The sequence below is a fragment of the Sebastes fasciatus genome, chromosome 17, assembly GCF_043250625.1.
Source record: "Sebastes fasciatus isolate fSebFas1 chromosome 17, fSebFas1.pri, whole genome shotgun sequence".
Taxonomy (NCBI): domain Eukaryota; kingdom Metazoa; phylum Chordata; class Actinopteri; order Perciformes; family Sebastidae; genus Sebastes; species Sebastes fasciatus.
Genome location: NC_133811.1, coordinates 19,321,666 through 19,341,361, shown reverse-complemented (window position 1 = coordinate 19,341,361; position 19,696 = coordinate 19,321,666). Strand labels below are relative to the sequence as shown.

General features: G+C 36.3%; 3 protein-coding genes across 4 annotated transcripts; 2 read left to right on the top strand and 1 right to left on the bottom strand.

The window, feature by feature from the left end:
• Positions 1-600: 600 nt before the first annotated feature.
• On the bottom strand, positions 601-3,300 carry polr2k (RNA polymerase II, I and III subunit K). Its single transcript, XM_074614227.1, has 4 exons — positions 3,164-3,300; positions 2,877-2,944; positions 972-1,064; positions 601-858 (listed from the first exon to the last, which is right to left on the bottom strand). Exons 2-4 carry the CDS (start codon positions 2,935-2,937, stop codon positions 836-838), a joined length of 177 nt encoding a protein of 58 aa, XP_074470328.1. The 5' UTR covers positions 2,938-2,944; positions 3,164-3,300; the 3' UTR covers positions 601-835.
• Positions 3,301-3,744: 444 nt separating this feature from the next.
• On the top strand, positions 3,745-12,796 carry stk3 (serine/threonine kinase 3 (STE20 homolog, yeast)). The gene is made up of 11 exons (XM_074614225.1): positions 3,745-3,928; positions 7,228-7,308; positions 7,517-7,645; positions 7,885-7,999; positions 8,163-8,327; positions 8,479-8,646; positions 8,743-8,880; positions 9,034-9,159; positions 9,242-9,446; positions 9,629-9,822; positions 9,996-12,796. Exons 1-11 carry the CDS (start codon positions 3,906-3,908, stop codon positions 10,152-10,154), a joined length of 1,503 nt encoding a protein of 500 aa, XP_074470326.1. The 5' UTR covers positions 3,745-3,905; the 3' UTR covers positions 10,155-12,796.
• Positions 12,797-13,825: 1,029 nt separating this feature from the next.
• On the top strand, positions 13,826-19,678 carry LOC141754503 (2-iminobutanoate/2-iminopropanoate deaminase-like). 2 transcript variants are annotated; one of them, XM_074613594.1, is made up of 6 exons: positions 13,826-13,977; positions 15,549-15,654; positions 16,170-16,224; positions 16,310-16,378; positions 18,379-18,434; positions 19,169-19,678. In XM_074613594.1, the coding sequence occupies exons 1-6, from the start codon at positions 13,913-13,915 to the stop codon at positions 19,223-19,225; spliced, it is 408 nt and encodes a 135-aa protein (XP_074469695.1). In that variant the 5' UTR covers positions 13,826-13,912; the 3' UTR covers positions 19,226-19,678. The 2 variants fall into 2 exon arrangements, with proteins under 2 accessions (XP_074469695.1, XP_074469696.1); XM_074613595.1 differs by lacking the exon at positions 13,826-13,977 and adding an exon at positions 14,137-14,296.
• The last annotated feature ends 18 nt before the right edge of the window (positions 19,679-19,696 follow it).

The following is a 19,696-nucleotide window of genomic DNA, read 5'->3' as shown; positions in this document are numbered from 1 at the left end:
ATGACAATAAATCAATTATAAGAGTACCTGTTAAACATTTTCTCTATTTTCCATATAACTACAGTAGTACAATATTAAATAAGTCTTTCTTGTAAACTTCTTAAGAAATGATTTAGCTTCACAAAATTACGCTAATTCTTTCAAACTTTTCTTATTTTTTTTCTTGCAAATTGCTGAATACTTTCAGCCTTTTAATGAATATTAAAAATAAAGAAATCAGTCTTTGGTTTAACTGGTGACAACTGGTAAACGTACAGTGTATGCAACCAATGGGGTTACAAATAGACATTGGTTTAAGGGATATCAAGCCAAAGAGGTTGGAACTTCATACAGCAACTGAATGATAGCATTGTCATTTTACTCCCCCAATTATAGTGTAAAAAAAACTTTAAAAAATATTAATCTAGAACAACAGAATAGGTAGAAAAGAGGAATGTGCTTCTTAAAAAACAATTCCCAATTATTGTATATATTCTTTCATCCATCTAGATGTTATCATTCAAAGATGATAATTTCTGACTTATTTAGGGTATTGAGGACATGTGGGTGAACTGATATTTATGAATCATGGGATCAAATGAGAAAAAAACACAGTAAAGATCAGTGAAAATCTTGTTTTTTAATTAACCAAAAACTTTCATCCATTTCTCTTGAGTAGAAAACAGCTACTATTTAGGTCAAAATGATAATGTTGAGCTTCAACCATAATTCTGAAATCTGTAGCCAGGCCTGCAGGTCAGAATTTATGGAGTTTTCAATCTATTTATTTACATGGTCAAACACTACAAAAATAGCACACACAACAAAATAATGAAAACAGCTGCTCTTCTCTTCTTCATCGGGCATCAAAGACGACCACTGAAATCAGGAGTCAAGGAAATGTACAAGTATTATAATGCTCAGTTCATACATACTGTATAATTTTAATAAACAGCCTTTTGCCATCACATAATATTATATTTAAAGGATACATCTCTTTGTTCTCTTCTTGTACATGATCCTGTATCCGCACTCTCTGCATCGGATTGGATCACGGGCCTTAATTTCATTTTCAGTGTGACATTCTGTAAATAAAGAAAGAATATTAATCTATACATCCAATAAAACTATTAGAGCTAGACGATAATCGGTCAGACCGATATAAGCTTATTGCAGATCTATCAGTTTCTGTGTACATGTCAGCTGATAAATAAGAAGATATTGCAGTACAGAAATGCAAAACTAGGCTTGAGGTTATTTAGTGTCTTATATATTTTGTCCACCAGAGAGCATGGACAAGTTGATTTTTCAACTGTAAAATGTCTCACTCAGTATATATTAAAGAAAAAACAAAATATTATTTTATGCGTTCATTTTTTCAATAATTACAATCGGCCGATATATCATTATCAGATTTTTAAACTTCCAAATATAGATATCAGTACCGGCCTCAAAAATCCAGTATCGGTCAGGCTATGATAACTGTAATTATTCAGTTTATGCTGAAGTTTAATGTGTTTTAGCTGGTTGTTGGAGGTTACTAGTTTATATGCACAAGAAAATACAATGGATGCACATTAAAACAAAATTAATATAAAAATTTTTTAGCAGCCACTGGTTTTTACTTACAGACAAGAATGTTGTTCCTCCTCTAGCAGTTTATTGGCAGATTCACAAATGTTCAAGCTGATCTAAATGATGATTTGTCATGAAATGCCTCAACAAAAATCATGAAATATTCTGGTGAACAGATGTTCAAAAATGGCAATGGTTGTTTAATTCTTATGTGTGCGATAACTTTGAATTAAAGTTCTGGAAAGAAGGCAAGATGGACAAGTCAATGAATCTGTTTTATTGTTTTGGTTAGTTTATAGAGTATCAATTCTGGCAGAAATGTCTTCTTCTTTGTTGTAGGCATGAAGGCCTGAAAATAGTGAAATGTTTGTGGGGTTTTTTTTCAATCTTTTGACTCTTTGTAATATCATCTAGAAACATATGTGCTGCACTCTGAATATCAAAACATTGGCTCACATTTATTTATAAGTCCATTCTTGGTATACTCCCCTCCTATCTGTGCACTCTCAAATCGCGCAACACTGGCAGCTATAGCCTACGCTCATCTGACCTGTACTTATTATCTGTACCTAAGGTCCTCACAGAACTAGGTAAGATGGCCTTTAGCTATTCTGCTTTTCATGGAATACACTGCAAGCTAAGTTGAAACTGGGAAATCTGATTACTTTTGATGAATTTAAAAGACTAATGAAATACCTAGAAGCAGAGTCAATCGGGAGCTGTCTGTGTTTCTGAATATTTTCACTTTAACGTTGGCTTCAAACACTTGATTTGAATGTGTTTTGTATGATATTATGCTTAGTATTAATTTTGCATTTATTTTATGTTGTGGCGTCTGAAACTTTAATGTATGTTTAAATAATGCTGTCTTGGACAGGTCTCTCTTGCAAAGGAGATTCTTAATCTCAATGAGCACTACCTGGTTAAATAAAAATAAAATTAAAATAAAATATGTGTCTTGCAATGTCTTGTGATGCAGTGTGGTCCGGGCAGAGCTGTATCATCACACAATAATACTTATAACTTCAGTTATTAATAGCATAAACCATGCTATTTGCAGCTCAAGGTGTTCATGCCTTTCAGAATTGAAGAATACATAATAATGATTGCTATTAGTATAGTACTAACAGTACTACTGTTGAATCAGTTCTACTAGAATTGTGTGTATTATATTGTAGTATACAGTAACAGAAGTAGTTATGGCAGTACTACCAGTGATACCAAAACAAGAATAAGAGCATAAGATAAATAAGAGCATTACAGTACAAAGTAAAGTTAAAGTCTGGTAAGTTCGCATCGTTAGCTGCTGTAGTAGTAGTTACCTCCACATATGTAGATCATAGGCTGCTGTTTGGGCGGTTGCACATCTTTCTGTGGATCCATTTTCTTCCTATAAAAGACAGGAGAAAGAAGCAGAGTTGACACAATCAGGTTTTATAGCTGCAGCATGCTAACACAGGCTAACACAGACACAGCATGGTGGTACCGACAGGAGTCTAAACCACCGGTGTAGTGAACAACAAAGGTTTTTAAAAAATCTCAAAATGCAGTATGAATATACTAAATATGAAATACACAAAAGGAAAAGATAATAAATAAGACAACTCACCGTTTATAACAAGCTAACTGTTTACCTCTCTTTTCGCATCACACACTGCTGCCTACGCGCATGCGCACAACTGGAGAGTCCACCTCAAAGCAAGGTGGTTTGTGATTGGTCAGAAGATACTGACGTCACATTTGGCTAATTTTTCCGTTGTTGCCAGGCAACGCAAATCATATGAACAAAAAATGTCAGATAACATCTTATGATGCAGTCGTGTTTGTGGTTTATTTATTGCAGGTTTGTTCATTGTTTTCTAGGTTTTCTAAGGACAGAAGTTGGGTTTTTGTTTGTGTTGCACTCCTGTCCAACAGAGGACACTGTGGGACATCTGAGTCCCCCAAAACTGTCCATTCAGTTTTTAAGAGAAACTGATTTAGTTAAACGAATCTAGAGTTTTCCTCATTATTATTATTATTTATTTTATTTATTTTATTTATTTTATTTATTTTATTTATTTTATTTATTTTATTTATTTTATTTATTTTATTTTTGAATTTTGTTTCTGCACAGTTTCCGGTTCCGTACTCCAGTCCAGTAGTTGGTGGTAAAGCACCAAATCGTTGTTTGCCAGTAAACCTCAAAGAAGCAGAAGCAGAAGCAGACTCAGACTCAGCTGGCCTCCACTAACTAGTTTTATGACAACAACGACTCAGTCGAACAATGTCCACATCTTGACTATCGGCCCCAAGACTGCCTTAACTTCATCCTAGTCCGGTCCGTTTGTTCCTGGTCGAGGTCAGACATCATGGAGCCGACTGCACCCAAAAGGTTTGTTCTGATCTGCCATCAGAGCTATGAACCAGCTAGCGAGGAGGCTAACGGGGCGGTTAGCTGATGCTAACTTAGTTAGCTTCACCAGTTTACTGTCAAACTTTCTACTCAGTTATTAAACAGGTTTAGAGATCACTCTATACAGCAGGGGTCTCTGAGCAGCCTGCGGCTCCAGAGCCTCATGTGGCTCTTCAGATCCTCTCCTGTGGCTCCCTGTGGATTCTTTTTTTTTTAATTAGTGGAAATGAATAACTGTTTTTTTGTTTACATTTTCAGTTTTATTTATCATTGTTGAAGGTCTATGGTATTACGGTATGAAGGAGTGTTAGGGCCACATTGAGGAAAAAAATAAATCTGAGATTTCGAGAATAAAATCATAATATTACGAGAATAAAGTCGTAATATTTCGAGAATATAGTTATAATATTTCGAGAATAAAGTCATAATATTTCGAGAATATAGTTATAATATTTCGAGAATAAAGTCATAATATTTCGAGAATAAATTCGTAATATTTCGAGAATATAGTCATAATATTTCGAGAATAAAGTCAGAATATTTCTAGAATAAAGTCATAATATTTCGAGAATAAATTCGTAATATTTCGAGAATATAGTCATAATATTTCGAGAATAAAGTCAGAATATTTCTAGAATAAATTCGTAATATTTCGAGAATAAATTCGTAATATTTCGAGAATATAGTCATAATATTTCGAGAATATAGTCATAATATTTCTAGAATAAAGTCGTAATATGTCTAGAATAAAGTCATAATATTTCTAGAATAAAGATGTAATATTTCGAGAATAAAGTCATAATATTTCTAGAATAATGTCATAATATTTCGAGAATAAAGTCGTAATAGTTCTAGAATAAAGTCATAATATTTCGAGAATAAAGTCATAATATTTCTAGAATAAATTCGTAATATTTCTAGAATAAAGTCATAATATTTCTAGAATAAAGTCATCATATTTCGAGAATATAGTCATAATATTTCGAGAATAAAATCATAATATTTCTAGAATAAAGTCGTAATATTTCTAGAATAAAGTCGTAATATCTCGAGAATAAAGTCATAATATTTCGAGAATAAAGTCATATTTCTAGAATAAAGTTGTAATATGTCTAGAATAAAGTTGTAATATTTCTAGAATAAAGTCATAATATTTCTAGAATAAAGATGTAATATTTCGAGGATAAAGTCATAATATTTCTAGAATAATGTCATAATATTTCGAGAATAATGTCATAATATTTCTAGAATAAAGTCGTAATATTTCGAGAATAAAGTCATAATATTTCTAGAATAAAGTCGTAATATTTCGAGAATAAAGTCATATTTCTAGAATAATGTCATAATATTTCGAGAATAAAGTCATAATATTTCCAGAATAAAGTCATAATATTTCCAGAATAAAGTCATAGGTTTACGAGAAAAAAATCATAATATTATGAGAATAAAATCAGAAGTTTACGAGAAAATAAAGTCGTAATATTATAGAGTAGTAATTGTACGTGTTATTTTCTTCTTTTCTCCTAAAGTTATGACTTTATTCTCGTAACATTCCGACTTTTTTCTCGTAATATTATGACTTTATTCTGTAAATCTCAGATGTTTTTCCCTCAATGTGGCCCTAATACTCTGTAGTACATTGTCTCTTTGGCCCTCACTGCATTAGACTTATATACTGTACACTTAGACTATAAACTGTGTTACCTTCATCACAATGATCAAATGTTTTGCAGCTCCAGAGTGATTTTTTATTTATTTTTGTCTAAAATGGCTCTTTTGATAGTAAAGGTTGCTGACCCCTGATCTAGACCAAAGCCCTATGCTTCCATTTGTTTTCTAGCCTGTTGGGTAACATTAACTGTTAATGTTAACTTTGTTAGTGCCTTTTGGGGAGCATTTGATCTAACTTTACGTTATTATTTGGACATGAAGATAAGATAAGATAAGATAAGATATTCCTTTATTAGTCCGGCAGTGGGGAAATTTGCAGTGTACAGCAGCAAAGGGGATAGTGCAAAAAACAAGATGCATCTGCTAACACAGTAAAAAAAAGAAGAAGAGCTAAACAAAGTGTGAACCATTTAAATAGAAGGAAGTATAAAAATAGGAGCAGTATAAACAGTATTGATAATAAACAGACTATTAACAAAATTGCACAAGTGGAAAATTATATTATATATTATTAATGCACGTTAACAACATATCTGATGTGCTGACCTCCTTGTGTGGACAATGATATTGCACAGTGAGAATGAAATTAAATTCCACCTGAAAATATTGCATAATGATATTGCACAGTCACTATACAGTATAGTGAAGTTATTGTCAGTTTTTGGTGTGTAAGTGGTCTACTGGAAGCAGTGCCGGTTGTGGAGTCTGACAGCTGCAGGAACAAACCCTGATGAAGTACACTATACTACTTATTAATTGTGTGACTGTTGAGACAATCCCACACGTCCATGTAACACAAATGAGTATCCTCGGCAACCATTTAATTAATAGCTGCCATGGTGATTCATGTGGTTGTCTTGCCAACTAAACACCTCAGGAGAGGGAGAAAGAGCTGGTATCAATAACAAGATATAGGCCAATAGTTTTCATTATTTTACATCTTATATCTAACTGTATAATTAGTTACGGTATATGTTTGCCAAACTGTGATGCATTTTACAGTTATTATAAGGCGTACGATTAGGGCTGCAGCTAAAGACTATTTTCATTATCTATCACATGATGATGATGATGTCTTCAAAGGGTTTGTTTCGTTCGAATAATAGTACAAAACCCCAAATTATATTCAATTTATGTAATTTACAATGATATTAAATACAGAAAAGCATCAAAATCCTCATATCTCAGAAACCGGAAACATCAAATGATAAAGGATAGAAGATATAAAAATGTCTTATCTGACTGAACTGAAATGTATTTCTCTCAGTTCATTTAATTTATTTATTTATCTGCTTGCCATTAATCCACATTACTCAATCTGTTAGACTGTTTAACAAAAATCCCCTGCTGGAGTGTTTGTTGAAGTGAACACATGCACAAACATTTGGGTTAATATATATTCTAACACCTAATTTTGTTTTTCTAGGAGTACATTATTCCCAGCTCTTCATTCATTTATATGTATAACTTAATGCTACGTGCTGGAAACCACTGTGATTTTGATTTCAGATGCTCCTATGGAAGAGTGCTTTCGTTTGGTTTCACTACTTGTTTTTTTGGTTGACTGTTTACTGAAGTTACAATTGATTTGTTTCATTTTTTTGCAGCAAGCTGAAAAAGCTGAGTGAGGACAGTTTGACCAAACAACCAGAGGAAGTGTTTGATGTTTTAGAGAAACTCGGTGAAGGGTAAGATGTTTTTATCATGACTAACCTCCGTTTCCACTTGTGTGCCACTGACTGAAACTATTTTAAGTTCATCAGTGCTGTCTGTACTTTTTAAGATGCAACTCCTTTGTTTTGCAATGCATTAATTCGTTAATGATGCCAGTCATAAAATGCACTCTAGTCTGGACATATTGTGACTTAAAGTGTGTGTGTGTGTGTGTGTGTTTAGTTCCTATGGCAGCGTGTTCAAAGCCATCCATAAGGAGTCAGGCCAGGTGGTGGCCATCAAGCAGGTTCCTGTGGAGTCTGATCTGCAGGAGATCATCAAGGAGATCTCCATCATGCAGCAGTGTGACAGGTCAGCTTCCCCCGAAACCTCCAAATTCACTACAAAGATTCTAGTTCTCAACTCGTCATACTTGTTTCCATAGTTCACTTCGCTCTAACGTTTGATTTAACGGAAATGGTTTGCTGCTGCAGCCTGTGCAGCTCTCTGATGTCTCGCCCTACGAGAGTTTTCTCACTTCTGCTGTTTTCGTTCTCAACGAAACTTTGTCTTCTCTTTTGACAACCGCTCTGTTCTGCATTTCCTCCTAGCCCTTACGTAGTGAAGTACTATGGCAGCTACTTCAAGAACACAGACCTGTGGATTGTCATGGAGTACTGTGGAGCCGGCTCCGTCTCTGACATCATCAGACTGCGCAACAAGACGGTGAATAGTTACAGAGACAGTTGTGGTTCAACAGATGGTTCACAACTGATCAGAGTTAATATTTCTATGTTATATTTTACTCAGAGCAAACTGTTTATAATGTAGACTGATATAGTTTGACCAATTTTTCATCCCTGTGTTTTCTTTTTCCTCCTCACATCAGTTGACAGAGGATGAGATTGCCACTATCCTGAAGTCGACACTGAAGGGTCTTGAATACCTTCACTTCATGAGGAAGATCCATCGGGACATCAAGGCAGGAAACATCCTCCTCAACACTGAGGGACACGCTAAACTGGCAGACTTCGGAGTTGCTGGACAACTAACGGTAACATTATAGCAGTTGTTTTAGAGTTTAAAGTGAATTTTCTCATCACTAGGACTATGTAATCTTTCAATGATTTTGTGAATTAATATGAAGTAATTTGAAAACTTCAAATTCATAATGATGATACCAGCATTGTTTTTTTTCTCTGAAGGACACTATGGCAAAGAGAAACACTGTGATCGGTACTCCGTTCTGGATGGCCCCAGAGGTGATCCAGGAGATCGGCTACAACTGTGTGGCCGACATCTGGTCCCTGGGCATCACGTCCATAGAGATGGCAGAGGGCAAACCTCCCTACGCTGACATCCATCCCATGAGAGTGAGTGTAAACATAGCTTGTTGAAGAAGTGGGTGCTTAGACGTAACCGCTTAGCTCTGAATCAGGACTTTTTGAAACCTCTTTGTGTTCCTCCAGGCGATCTTCATGATCCCCACCAACCCTCCTCCAACATTCAGGAAGCCGGAGCTTTGGTCAGACGAATTCACAGACTTTGTCAAGAAGTGTCTGGTCAAGAATCCAGAGCAGAGAGCGACCGCCACGCAGCTCCTACAGGTTGGAGGAAGGAAGGACACACACACACTTGCATGAACAAAATAACACGGATGCTGTATTTGTGTTGACCGTGTCAGAGAGACGTTGAGGCAATAAACATTACCACAAAACACTTTTTTTTTTTTTTTTTTTTTTGCTCTTGTGAATGTCCAGCACGCATTCATCAACCAGGCCAAGCCAGTCTCAATCCTGAGAGACCTGATAACTGAGGCCATGGAGATGAAAGCCAAGAGGCAGCAGGAGCAGCAGAGGGAGCTGGAGGAGGAGGACGACAACTCTGTACGTATGCCGAGATGTTAACAATGAACTTTACTCGATCAGACGGCTATATGCTGAGGCCGTCCGACTAAATGTCTTCTAGGAGGAGGAGACAGAGGTGGACTCTCACACGATGGTGAAGTCGGGCTCGGAGGGAGCAGGAACCATGCGGGCCACCAGCACCATGAGCGACGGGGCGCAGACCATGATCGAACACGGCAGCACCATGCTAGAGTCGGACCTGGGCACTATGGTCATCAACAGTGATGATGATGACGACGAGGAGGAAGACCAGGGATCAATGAGAAGTGAGCACACACAGAGGAAGTTGGTTCAGTTATGGGGAGAAAAGGGATTCAAGTGTCAATATTGTTAGCTTTTGTAGTGCGTAATAGTGCCATACAGGGGAGGTGGTGTGGTAAAAACAGGGTACTGATTAAAGAGACTAATTAATCAAGAGTTGAAACACATCCCTCTTCCTCCTCCACAGGGCACGCCACCCCCCAGCAGCCAATGCGTCCGTCCTTCATGGACTATTTTGACAAGCAGGACTCCAACAAGGCGGCCCAACAGCAGGAGAACTACAACCACAACCAGCCGCAGGAACAGCCGGGCTACCACATCCAGTCCAAGAACGTCTTCCCCGACAACTGGAAGGTGCCTCAGGACGGAGACTTTGACTTTGTGAGTAACATCTTGAGCGTGTGATGGTACTGGCTGTAATTAACGGGGTTTTAACCTAAAGGAATAAACAGAACTGCCTCGGTGGTAAAAATAGCAAAACAGAAGCAGTTCTTCTACACTAAATGTGACTCATCCTTCTCCATTGTTTGTTTGTGTTTCTATTGGTCGCCCAGCTGAAAAACCTGGACTTTGAGGAGCTGCAGCTGCGCCTGACTGCCTTGGATCCCATGATGGAGCGGGAGATTGAGGAGCTCAGGCAGCGCTACACTGCCAAAAGGCAGCCCATCCTGGACGCCATGGATGCCAAGAAGAGGCGACAACAGAACTTCTGAGTGTCCCTCCCTCTAGTTTCGGTTTCCCAAAGCCCACCATCACCACTAAACTTACGTCCCATTGACTCAGAGGAACTAAGATGACCTTATTGTCTTTGTTGGATGCCCACTGCTGTTGTAACTGACTGCTAACTGGCCTCTAAGTGAAGTTAGAGGCTTCTTTTACATCCATTTTTGGCGCCTTGTTTGTCTAGATGCTGTTCATCCATTTTAAATCTTATACTTGTTTCTACGGTTCCTGTAAAAGTGCTTTCCCATGAATGATACTCAGGACTGCAGCCAAAGAGAGAACTAAGGCTTGGCGATTATACGTCTGAAAGTCACTGGGAATCCCCATCAACATAAGGAAGCCTATCCTCTGATCCTTTGGCAGTAGCAGCAGTTTAATACACAGTGGTCAACGACAAGTGGTCGTTTTTTTCCTCAGACTTTTCACTTTTCAGTGTAAATATAATATAGAGCATAGTTTGGAAATACCTGCAACAAAAAGCTGTGGAGGCTTGTCCATGACCAAAGACAATCAAGATGATTACGTTGAGAATGCCTTAAAATATTTGAAACCTAGTTTTACAATAAGCAATGTGATAAAACAGCCAAGTCGTCAGGCGGTTAAATCCATTTCCTCACTTGGAGATGAGCTGGAAGTGGACTGTGGAACGCTGCAAGAATGGACACATGACAGAAATCATGTGGATGGTGAAGAACGGATCATGCATGTTTTTTCATGGTGGACCAGAAAAATGATTTCATTAGTCTTAATTATCATTTATTTAATTATGTTGTCTTTGGGCTTCTTTTAAACATCCAGTGCATCTTGGTGCCTCATAACACACCTGTAACCACTGCTTTAAAATCACAGCTTTTACTTGACAAAATGATCCACTTTACTCAAATTAAAACCGGAGTTTGCACCGAAATTCATTCCTAAGTTAAAAAGAATTGATTTCCATACGAGCGAAAGCATTCCAAAATACTTTATGACTTTTGTTTTAATATCCCTGGAGACTTTAAAAACCCTGCAGATTTATTTCAAGGTTCTAATAATTATTTTTTCTGTAATTGTTCCACACTAAGATCGATTAACTTCAGATTCCAATATGACTTTTGTAGACATTTTGACTATATGTGGAGCGATCTTATATGCAAAGCAGCGAAGAAGGCACGACAAACTGTTTTATGTTTGTAAAAACACTTAAGTGACTGACTAATACTTGAGGAGAAACAGAGCCGCTGCATCAGCCACACATCTAATGTCTGAATTTCAAGAGATTTTTCAGCAAATTTCTCTGCAGCTTATATCAATGTTTCAGCAGTTATCATTGAGAATGTGCTGTTTCTGTTTTCTACAGTAGTTTTCTGACATTAAGGAGTGATTATTAATGAAGGAATGAAGTTACTCTTCATGCTGTGTGTTTTGCGACACAAGCTCATTTTTAACATTTACACAAAACTGTTCAGTGCAGTGATCGATTGTGTTGTTCCTTAAACAAATTTAGGGAAAATTAAAACTGGTTGTTTAAGCCATGTGCTTATCCTAAAAAAAATATATATAAGTATTGGCTGTTACCAGATTCTCAGCTATCAAATATTGAAGATAATCATTATTGGCCTCAAAAATCCAATGTCAGTTGGGCTTTATTTCACAGTTGTGAATGTGTAATTGAAAACTCTTCCTACTCTTATTTCATGAGGGAAACAAACTGCTCTGCTATAGTTTCGTTTTGACATATTGATTTTACACGTGCTATTAATGACCTTTTTGAATGAATATGACTTTATATTTCTTTAAATACATGTCCAATACGTCTGCGGGTTTCTGTTACATACGAATGTTAACATGCAGTCTTGTGCATAATCAACATTTTGATAATCTTATAATCCTGTTACACTATCTTATGTCTCATCTGATCTGGCAATGTGGCCAAAATGAGCTGACATTTTAAACACCACTATCCAAATCTCAATCAGTATGCTCTCAATTTCTGAATGATGATGTCTCAAATGTTTTTTTTTTTGTTTTTTTTACCTGTTCTTTCACAGAAATCATTAACATTCTTGCCATGAATTGTTTTCATAAATTAAGTCTGCAGTGCATTGGCAACTCACACACAAGCATTCACTATTTTATTTATTAAATGTGTTTTTTTTCTTTTTGTGGCACTGGTTTAAATATGGTAGCTGATTTGGCTGTTAATATTTCTGCCCTTTGTCAAATATATGTGGCTTGATTTCCACGTGTGTTTTTTTAGACTATGCATGTTTATAATTACGTTTGCTTATTTAGTGGAATGCTATTGTATTAACTGCACAGCTGAGAGTACTGTTAATGTGGAAGCTGGATTTTCAGCTTTAACAGAAACTATTTTGCTCTATACAATTAAGAAGAAAAAAAAAGCCCTGTTTAAAATATGACGTAGCGGAGAATCTGCCATATATGTATAGTTATCCGAAATCATTGTTTGACTGCTATATGATTTTCATTTATTTCGCTGTTATTTCCACTATATATAATGACTTATGAGGATGTAGAGTGGAATGTAAGCATTTATGTTTTGAACCACCTAATTTATTATCTTTTGTTTGTAATACTTTATTTTGAAAAGGTGCAAGAAATAATAAAAGTTACTTATAGTTAACCATAACTGCAGTAGTATGCTTTTATCTTATCTTTAAGTTAATAAAAGAAGACTTCATGAATCACCACCTGACCACCTGTTGTACCGTAACTCTTCTACTATGGACGCCAGTATTTTCCGTTTGCATGATATTTCCTAAAACAGGAGTCTGCAACCTGCGGCTCTTTAGCTCTTCTCCAGTGGCTCCCTGTGGATTTTTAAAAATGGAAATGAATAACTGTTGTTTGTTTACACTTTAATTTTTATTTATCATTGTTGTAGGTCTACACTACGACAGCAACATTGAGGAAAAAAATTAAATCTGAGATATCGAGAATAAAGTCACAAGTTTATGAGAAAAAAAGTTGTAATATTATGAGAATAAAGTCGTATTATGAGAATAAAGTCAATATTATAAAGTAGTCATTTTACGAGTTATTTTCTTTTTTTCTCGTAAAGTTATGATTTTATTCTCTTAATATAACGACTTATTTTCTCATAAAGTTGACTTTATTCTCTTAATATTACGACTTTTTTCTCGTAAAGTTATGACTTTATTCTCTTAATATAACGACTTATTTTCTCGTAAAGTTATGACTTTATTCTCTTAATATAACGACTTATTTTCTCATAAAGTTGACTTTATTCTCTTAATATTACGACTTTTTTCTCGTAAAGTTATGACTTTATTCTCTTAATATTACAACTTTTTTCTCGTAAAGTTACGACCTTTTTCTCATAATATTACGACTTTATTCTGTAAATCTCAGATGTTTTTTCCATCAATGTGGCCCTAATACTCCGTCGTACATTTTGCACTTTGGCCCTCACTGCATTAGACTTATATACTATATATTTAGACTATAAACTGTGTTACCTTCATCACAATGCTCAAATGTTTTGCGGCTCCAGACAGATTTTTATTTTATTATTTTGCCTAAAATGGCTCTTTTGATAGTAAAGGTTGCTGACCCCTGAACTAAAAGAAGCTCCTCCAAAAAAAACAAGAATGCAGCGTGCTCCTGTTGACAGACATTACGGTAGACTTTACGGCTGTTCCTGCTCTCCATAAATTGTTGCACAACAACTTCCTTCATTCACAGCCACTAAACGGTGCTGAAACATTGAGGGAATCGGGAAATCATGTCTGCACTCAACAGAAAGATCATCAACACCAAATCAGCCCCGGCTGCCATCGGTCCATACAGGTAAGGGAACTTCAAAAAACAGAAATATGCATATACTTTTCTATTTATAGTGACACGTGGAGTGCTGAAGCTGGTGCATAAAGTGCATGAATGAATGCATGAATTACAAGGACAGTCCAGTATTTGACCAGGGGCGGGTCTTAGTGCACAATGAACTCACCTGCTTGAAATGACTCCATAAAAAGTTTTCAGAGTTGAACTTTAAGCAGAGCAGAACAAAGCACTGCAGAGTAGAGACACACAGCTGAATAGAAATGGCATCTATTCGTCGACAATTCCCTTACACACCAAAAGCTCCTGTCAGACAGGGAATATACAGGTAAGGATTAATGCACTTTATCTGGATTTATAGGTCTAAATCTGCAGAAACTCAATTAAAAAGTACTATTTTTCTAATAACTTGATTAAAACCAAATAAAGTGAAATGATTAGAATAATATGACAAAAAAAACAACAACAACAATCTAGTGTGTTTTATTGTTTAATTCAATCCGTGCACAAACAATTATTACACCAATTATTATTGTATTTTTTATATTTAGATTTCTCTATCTCTTTTTTTATTGTATTATCTTTTCATTAGCACCTATGGGATTGTCACAATCTAATTTCGTTGTACTACACGATGACAATAAAAGGCTTGAATGTTGAAACAATGTGAGGGGTGTTCCTGCTCTGACCAATGGGCTGCCAGTGGGTGGAGATACTTACCAGACTGAATAGACTCTCATTTATCTTATTTGGATTCAAGGTTATTGAGCCATTGTTTGTGTCTGTTCCAACATTTGACTTGATAAACTACCATGAAAACATGAAGAACAGACTGACTGTGGGGGTTTTAGATCATGAAACTGAGGTTTCAGGATCATAAGACTGATGATACACTCATGTCCTTGAGATATTTTAAAGTGCAGATACAGTTCAGTTTGGTTACAGACACTTTCATATTTACTGCTGTTCATTCAAAATTGAGAAAATAGAATATTTAATCGCGATTCATCCCATATTAATCACATGTTTTATCTGTTCAAAATGTACCTTAAAGGGAGATTTGTCAAGAATCTAATACTCTTATCAACATGGGAGTGGGCAAATAAGCTGCTTTATGCAAATGTATGTATAAGTAAGTAGGCCTATATAAAGCAGAATAAGAGAGAATGGATACATACACCAAAATGTAAATTGCAACATAATTTTATTTAATCTATATTTTATGTATTATATTTTATATTATATTTTATATATTATATTTATATATATATATATATATTTATTTATATTTTATATATATTTATATTTTATATATTATATTATTATTATATTATATTAATATTATTATATTATATTTTATATATTATATATTTTATCTTTTTTATATATTATTTATTTTTTATTTATATATTATATTTTAAAATCTATATTTTTTTTTTATCCTTTTAAAACGGATTAGCAGGGTTTTTTTTTAGCAACTTTTCTTTGCTATTTTTTCTCTCACATGAAATTAAATATCCAGTATCAGGTCTAAGTAGTGTGTAATTGTCTGTGTGTGTGTGTGTGTGTCTCATCTTCAGCCAGTCCGTGGTTGTGGACAGAACGATGTACATCTCGGGTCAGCTGGGAATGGACGTGGCGTCTGGTCAGCTGGTAGATGGAGGGGTGCAGGCCCAGGCCAAACAGGTGAGGCTCCACAGGGACAGATTCTCCATTTCACTGAGCAGTGTGACATTCTCCCCCCTAGAGTAGTAACACTTTAAGTACTTCAAAGATAATCAAGAAGCACAGATGTGTGCCACATGCTTTTGCCATCCACAAATAAATGAATCCTTCAGTGAATGTCTGTTTTAATTACATGGATCAGTAGGCACAGAGCGTAGAGCTGTGCTATACTTATTAGAGCACAAATTTAAATTGTTTCCTATTTTTTTTATTTGATAATTTTTGCAACCAAAGAAAATAGAAATTGACCAAAAGATGTTCACCAAAGATAAACGTAAAAAGTACTTCCAGCCGTAGGGGTAAAACATTAAACCGAAAAACAACAAAGACAGAAATCCAATACCCTGACAGTGATGAATCAAAATAAGAGGATGTTTCCCGCAGGTCTCATCTGAGTGGCTATTCAATCTAAAAAAATCTGAACCACATAAATAAAGGAAGGTGATATTAAAAATTGATTATCTGTCATCCCTCAGGCTCTCGTCAATATGGGGGAGATCCTTAAAGCTGCTGGCTGCGACTACACCAACGGTGAGATGATCTCAGTGCTGTCAGGCTGCTTGTGTTTTTATAATTCATAACAAACTCTCTGACGGAGTGAACTCTTTGGTTTCAGTGGTGAAGACGACTGTGCTGCTCGCTGATATCAACGACTTTAACAGCGTCAATGAGGTCTACAAGACATGTAAGGCAATACTCTATTCATGTGCTTCATGTCGTGCTAGAAAGCACATTATAATGTAAAATAGTAGATCTTCTAATCAAAATGATATACTGTATGTTTCTCTCTCGTATTTCTATATTCTAGTGTATAAAAGCAGCCACACAGGGGCGGCCTTTAACCAACATTATCAGAGCTGCTGTTACATCCATGTCTCCTATACAAGCAGCCCAGTTTATTCACTTTATATAAGCATCACTGTTGCAGTCCTGTCACAGAATAATGACCATTCACTTGCACAAACACCTGAGTCACTGTTTGCAGTGCAACTGGGTTGTCAAGTTTATTTTATCAAAATAGATCAGTGGCTTGTTTCATCCCTTTCTTCTTTATACTGTATATGTAGTGTGTTATTTTGGGAGTGGGGTTGTGGTCAAGGAGACTGCTCTTTAAGGAGAGGAAGTGGATTCAAACGGAGGTGTGGACTCGAGCCACATGACTTGGACTCGAGTCACAAATTTGAAGACTTTTGACTCGCCTTGACAAAATCAAAAAGGACTTGCAACTCGACTTGGACTTGAGCCTTTTGACTTGAAAATACCTTCTCCCAAGTGATTTTTGTAACTTTAATATATATTTACTCTGTTGTTCAAATGGCATTACATTTGGTGAAGAGCGCATAATGACTTGTCTGACTCGAAACTCAAAGTTTAAGACTTAGGACTTGTCAGTCGTGACTTGGGACTTGAGTGCATGTTAGCAAGTGTGCAGCCTGCAGAAGTATCCTTGAGCAAGGCACTGAATGTCTACAGTGCTGATCTGTAGCTGACCAGATATGATCAGAGAAATTAAACAGATCTAAATACTCCCAGGTTGTCTTTATTGATGGTCATGCTACATGTTTCTGTGTATAGAGATTTGAGTGGGCCACCAGAATAAATATAGACGTTTACTGTAATCATTTAATAGTTTGATTAAAAAAAAAACTGTTATAACTGGATTTATTATATTTGCAATCAAATGATTGCATTATGATCCAGAAAGTTCAATGAAAACATAATTCAATCTGCCAGTTCTACTTCTTTATTCTGACTTCAAATGATGAATATTTTGATTCTAAAGTAGAATAGCTGGAATAGGCTTTTACATTGAACTTTTTCCTATTCCATTTACCAATGTGGATGCATATGATATTCTATATCACAATACATATGTTTCTTGTTTAAAACAGTTTCCATTTCATGATTGGGTTAAGTTTAAGGATGTATAAATAGTGCTCCAATTCAGCACAATTTACTGATAAATTACAGTTCCGTTATTCCAGCGGCTCACTCCAGGATCTGTACATGCGGCGCCTCATATTTCACCAACATCTCTCAGAAAGTGACCGCTGACAGGTGAAGCAGTCACCTGACCGACAGGCTCACTCAGCCCGTCCTCTGATGTATGAATGCAGCCTCCTCTCACAGGCCGCTCGGTCTGGGCATTTCCTCCTGGATCACAACAGACAGGTGTAATGGAAGCTGCGGTGCCCAGTGAGTTGTAAATGGATACCGCCGAGCAGGCACACAGATGTAACCCAACCCTCCCTGCAAGCTTTGACTCGGGTATATAGTCCCAGAGCTCTCCCATCTCCTTCATGACTCTACTCAACCCTAAACCAACACAGGCTGGGAACTTTCCCTGACCTTGAAGAGAGGAAGGAGACGACATGTGTCATGTCAATTTTGACTTCCAAGGCCAAATGTCTGATAATTCGATTACTCGTATTTGTATTTGGAGATTTGTCTCTATTATAAAACTGCTTTTGTGTAAAATGCAAAAAAAAAAACATTTCAGTGACTCCAAGTGTTCCACCAGATGCTTTTACACATTACTTTTATTCTTTAAAAGTGAAAGTATGCATCATTAGAAGCTGCAGAAATCAAATGACCCATTTATATATGGAGTCATAGATTAACCTGGTGGTTTTCCAATATGCTTTTTGTTATTATGTGAATATAATGTAAATATTTTCCCTCCAGTTTTCACCAGTAACTTCCCTGCCAGAGCTGCCTACCAAGTCGCTGCTCTCCCCAGAGTAAGAACAAACACATCTTGTACACCGATATAGACCTGCAGTACCCTGTGGTATAGTTCATATACATCAATAATACACATGGGGGGTGGAGGAGATTCGTGGTAGCTATAGATGCATGCTCATTCATCCGTGCCATGTGTTTTCCATCAGCCACGTGCAGCTGTTTTCACTGTGAGTGGAGTGGGAAATGGTACAAATGAATATTGGAATAAATGTGGTTAAACTGTAATAAATGCACAACTATTAGATGGATCACCAGGACATTTTGTGCAGACATTCATGCCCCCCTGAGGATGAATTTTTAATAACTTTGGTGATCCCCTGATGTTTCATCTATAGTGGCATCATCAGGTCAACATTATTATCGTCCAATACTTCGGTTTGGAACCAAATACCTGCAGTGACATTCCCATCAGCCCCAGCTGTAAGCTGCTTAGTGCTAATTAGCAAATGTTAACATGCTAACACACTAAACCAGTTTTTGCCATCTCACGCGCTTTTGCCGTGACGCACCCACTCTCAGTCCCTGACAAAAGAAGCCACTCCTTCATGAAAAAAATATAGTTATACTGTATAATTAGATGCACACGGGACAAATTCTGACTGAACATCAGGCTTTTCCCCACATGTTACCACCAATATTGTTCCATAAATATAACAGAGAAGCATTGCAATGTAGTATTCTTATTATCGCTTCCTGTCCTATGTCCTCATTGTCTCCTTTTTCTCTTCAGGGCGGGCTGGTGGAGATTGAGGCAATTGCTGTTGTCGGTCCTCTCGTTGACTCCTGACTGGACGGCCACATCACAAACAAGCTGTAGTCTAACCTTCAAGTGACCTTTTATAGTTTTACAGTTTAAAGCCTTAATGTATTTCCAGATGACACGTTAAAGACCAAACTAGGAATTTGTTGGCTTTCTTTTTTCCATAATTTTCAGGTTTTAGCATAAATGTGGTCACTGTAGCTGGTTGACTGCCCTTCTGAACTACTTTGAGTATTATTAAACCCCTTTTAAATTAAAATCTTTAACAATATTGCAGAACTTAATTCACCAGCATAAAACAAAATGATAAAGTGGGATGGTATCTGTACAACATTCCCTGGTCACAGTGGCCAGATTCAGGGTTAAATCAGCTTCTTCTTGGTGCTCTTTCTGGTTTGCTATCTTCTGTTTTGTTCCAGATAAATATTATAACACATTTTAAAAGTGCAGCTCTCACTAATAAAAAAATATATAGTGCAACGTCTGATCCCAGAATCG

Bases quoted from the DNA above. Each gene is read 5' to 3' on its own strand.
- polr2k (XM_074614227.1), bottom strand. From the start codon at position 2,937: ATGGATCCACAGAAAGATGTGCAACCGCCCAAACAGCAGCCTATGATC. The intron at 1,065-2,876 runs GTAACTACTACT...CTTTATTTACAG, and splicing joins TATGATCTACATATGTGGAG to AATGTCACACTGAAAATGAA. The intron at 859-971 runs GTATCCTTTAAA...TCCTGATTTCAG, and splicing joins CAAGAAGAGAACAAAGAGAT to TGGTCGTCTTTGATGCCCGA.
- LOC141754503 (XM_074613594.1), top strand. From the start codon at position 13,913: ATGTCTGCACTCAACAGAAAGATCATCAACACCAAATCAGCCCCGGCT. The intron at 15,655-16,169 runs GTGAGGCTCCAC...GTCATCCCTCAG, and splicing joins TGCAGGCCCAGGCCAAACAG to GCTCTCGTCAATATGGGGGA. The intron at 18,435-19,168 runs GTAAGAACAAAC...TTTTCTCTTCAG, and splicing joins AAGTCGCTGCTCTCCCCAGA to GGCGGGCTGGTGGAGATTGA.
- stk3 (XM_074614225.1), top strand. From the start codon at position 3,906: ATGGAGCCGACTGCACCCAAAAG. The intron at 9,160-9,241 runs GTACGTATGCCG...AATGTCTTCTAG, and splicing joins AGGAGGAGGACGACAACTCT to GAGGAGGAGACAGAGGTGGA. The intron at 9,823-9,995 runs GTGAGTAACATC...TTGGTCGCCCAG, and splicing joins AGGACGGAGACTTTGACTTT to CTGAAAAACCTGGACTTTGA.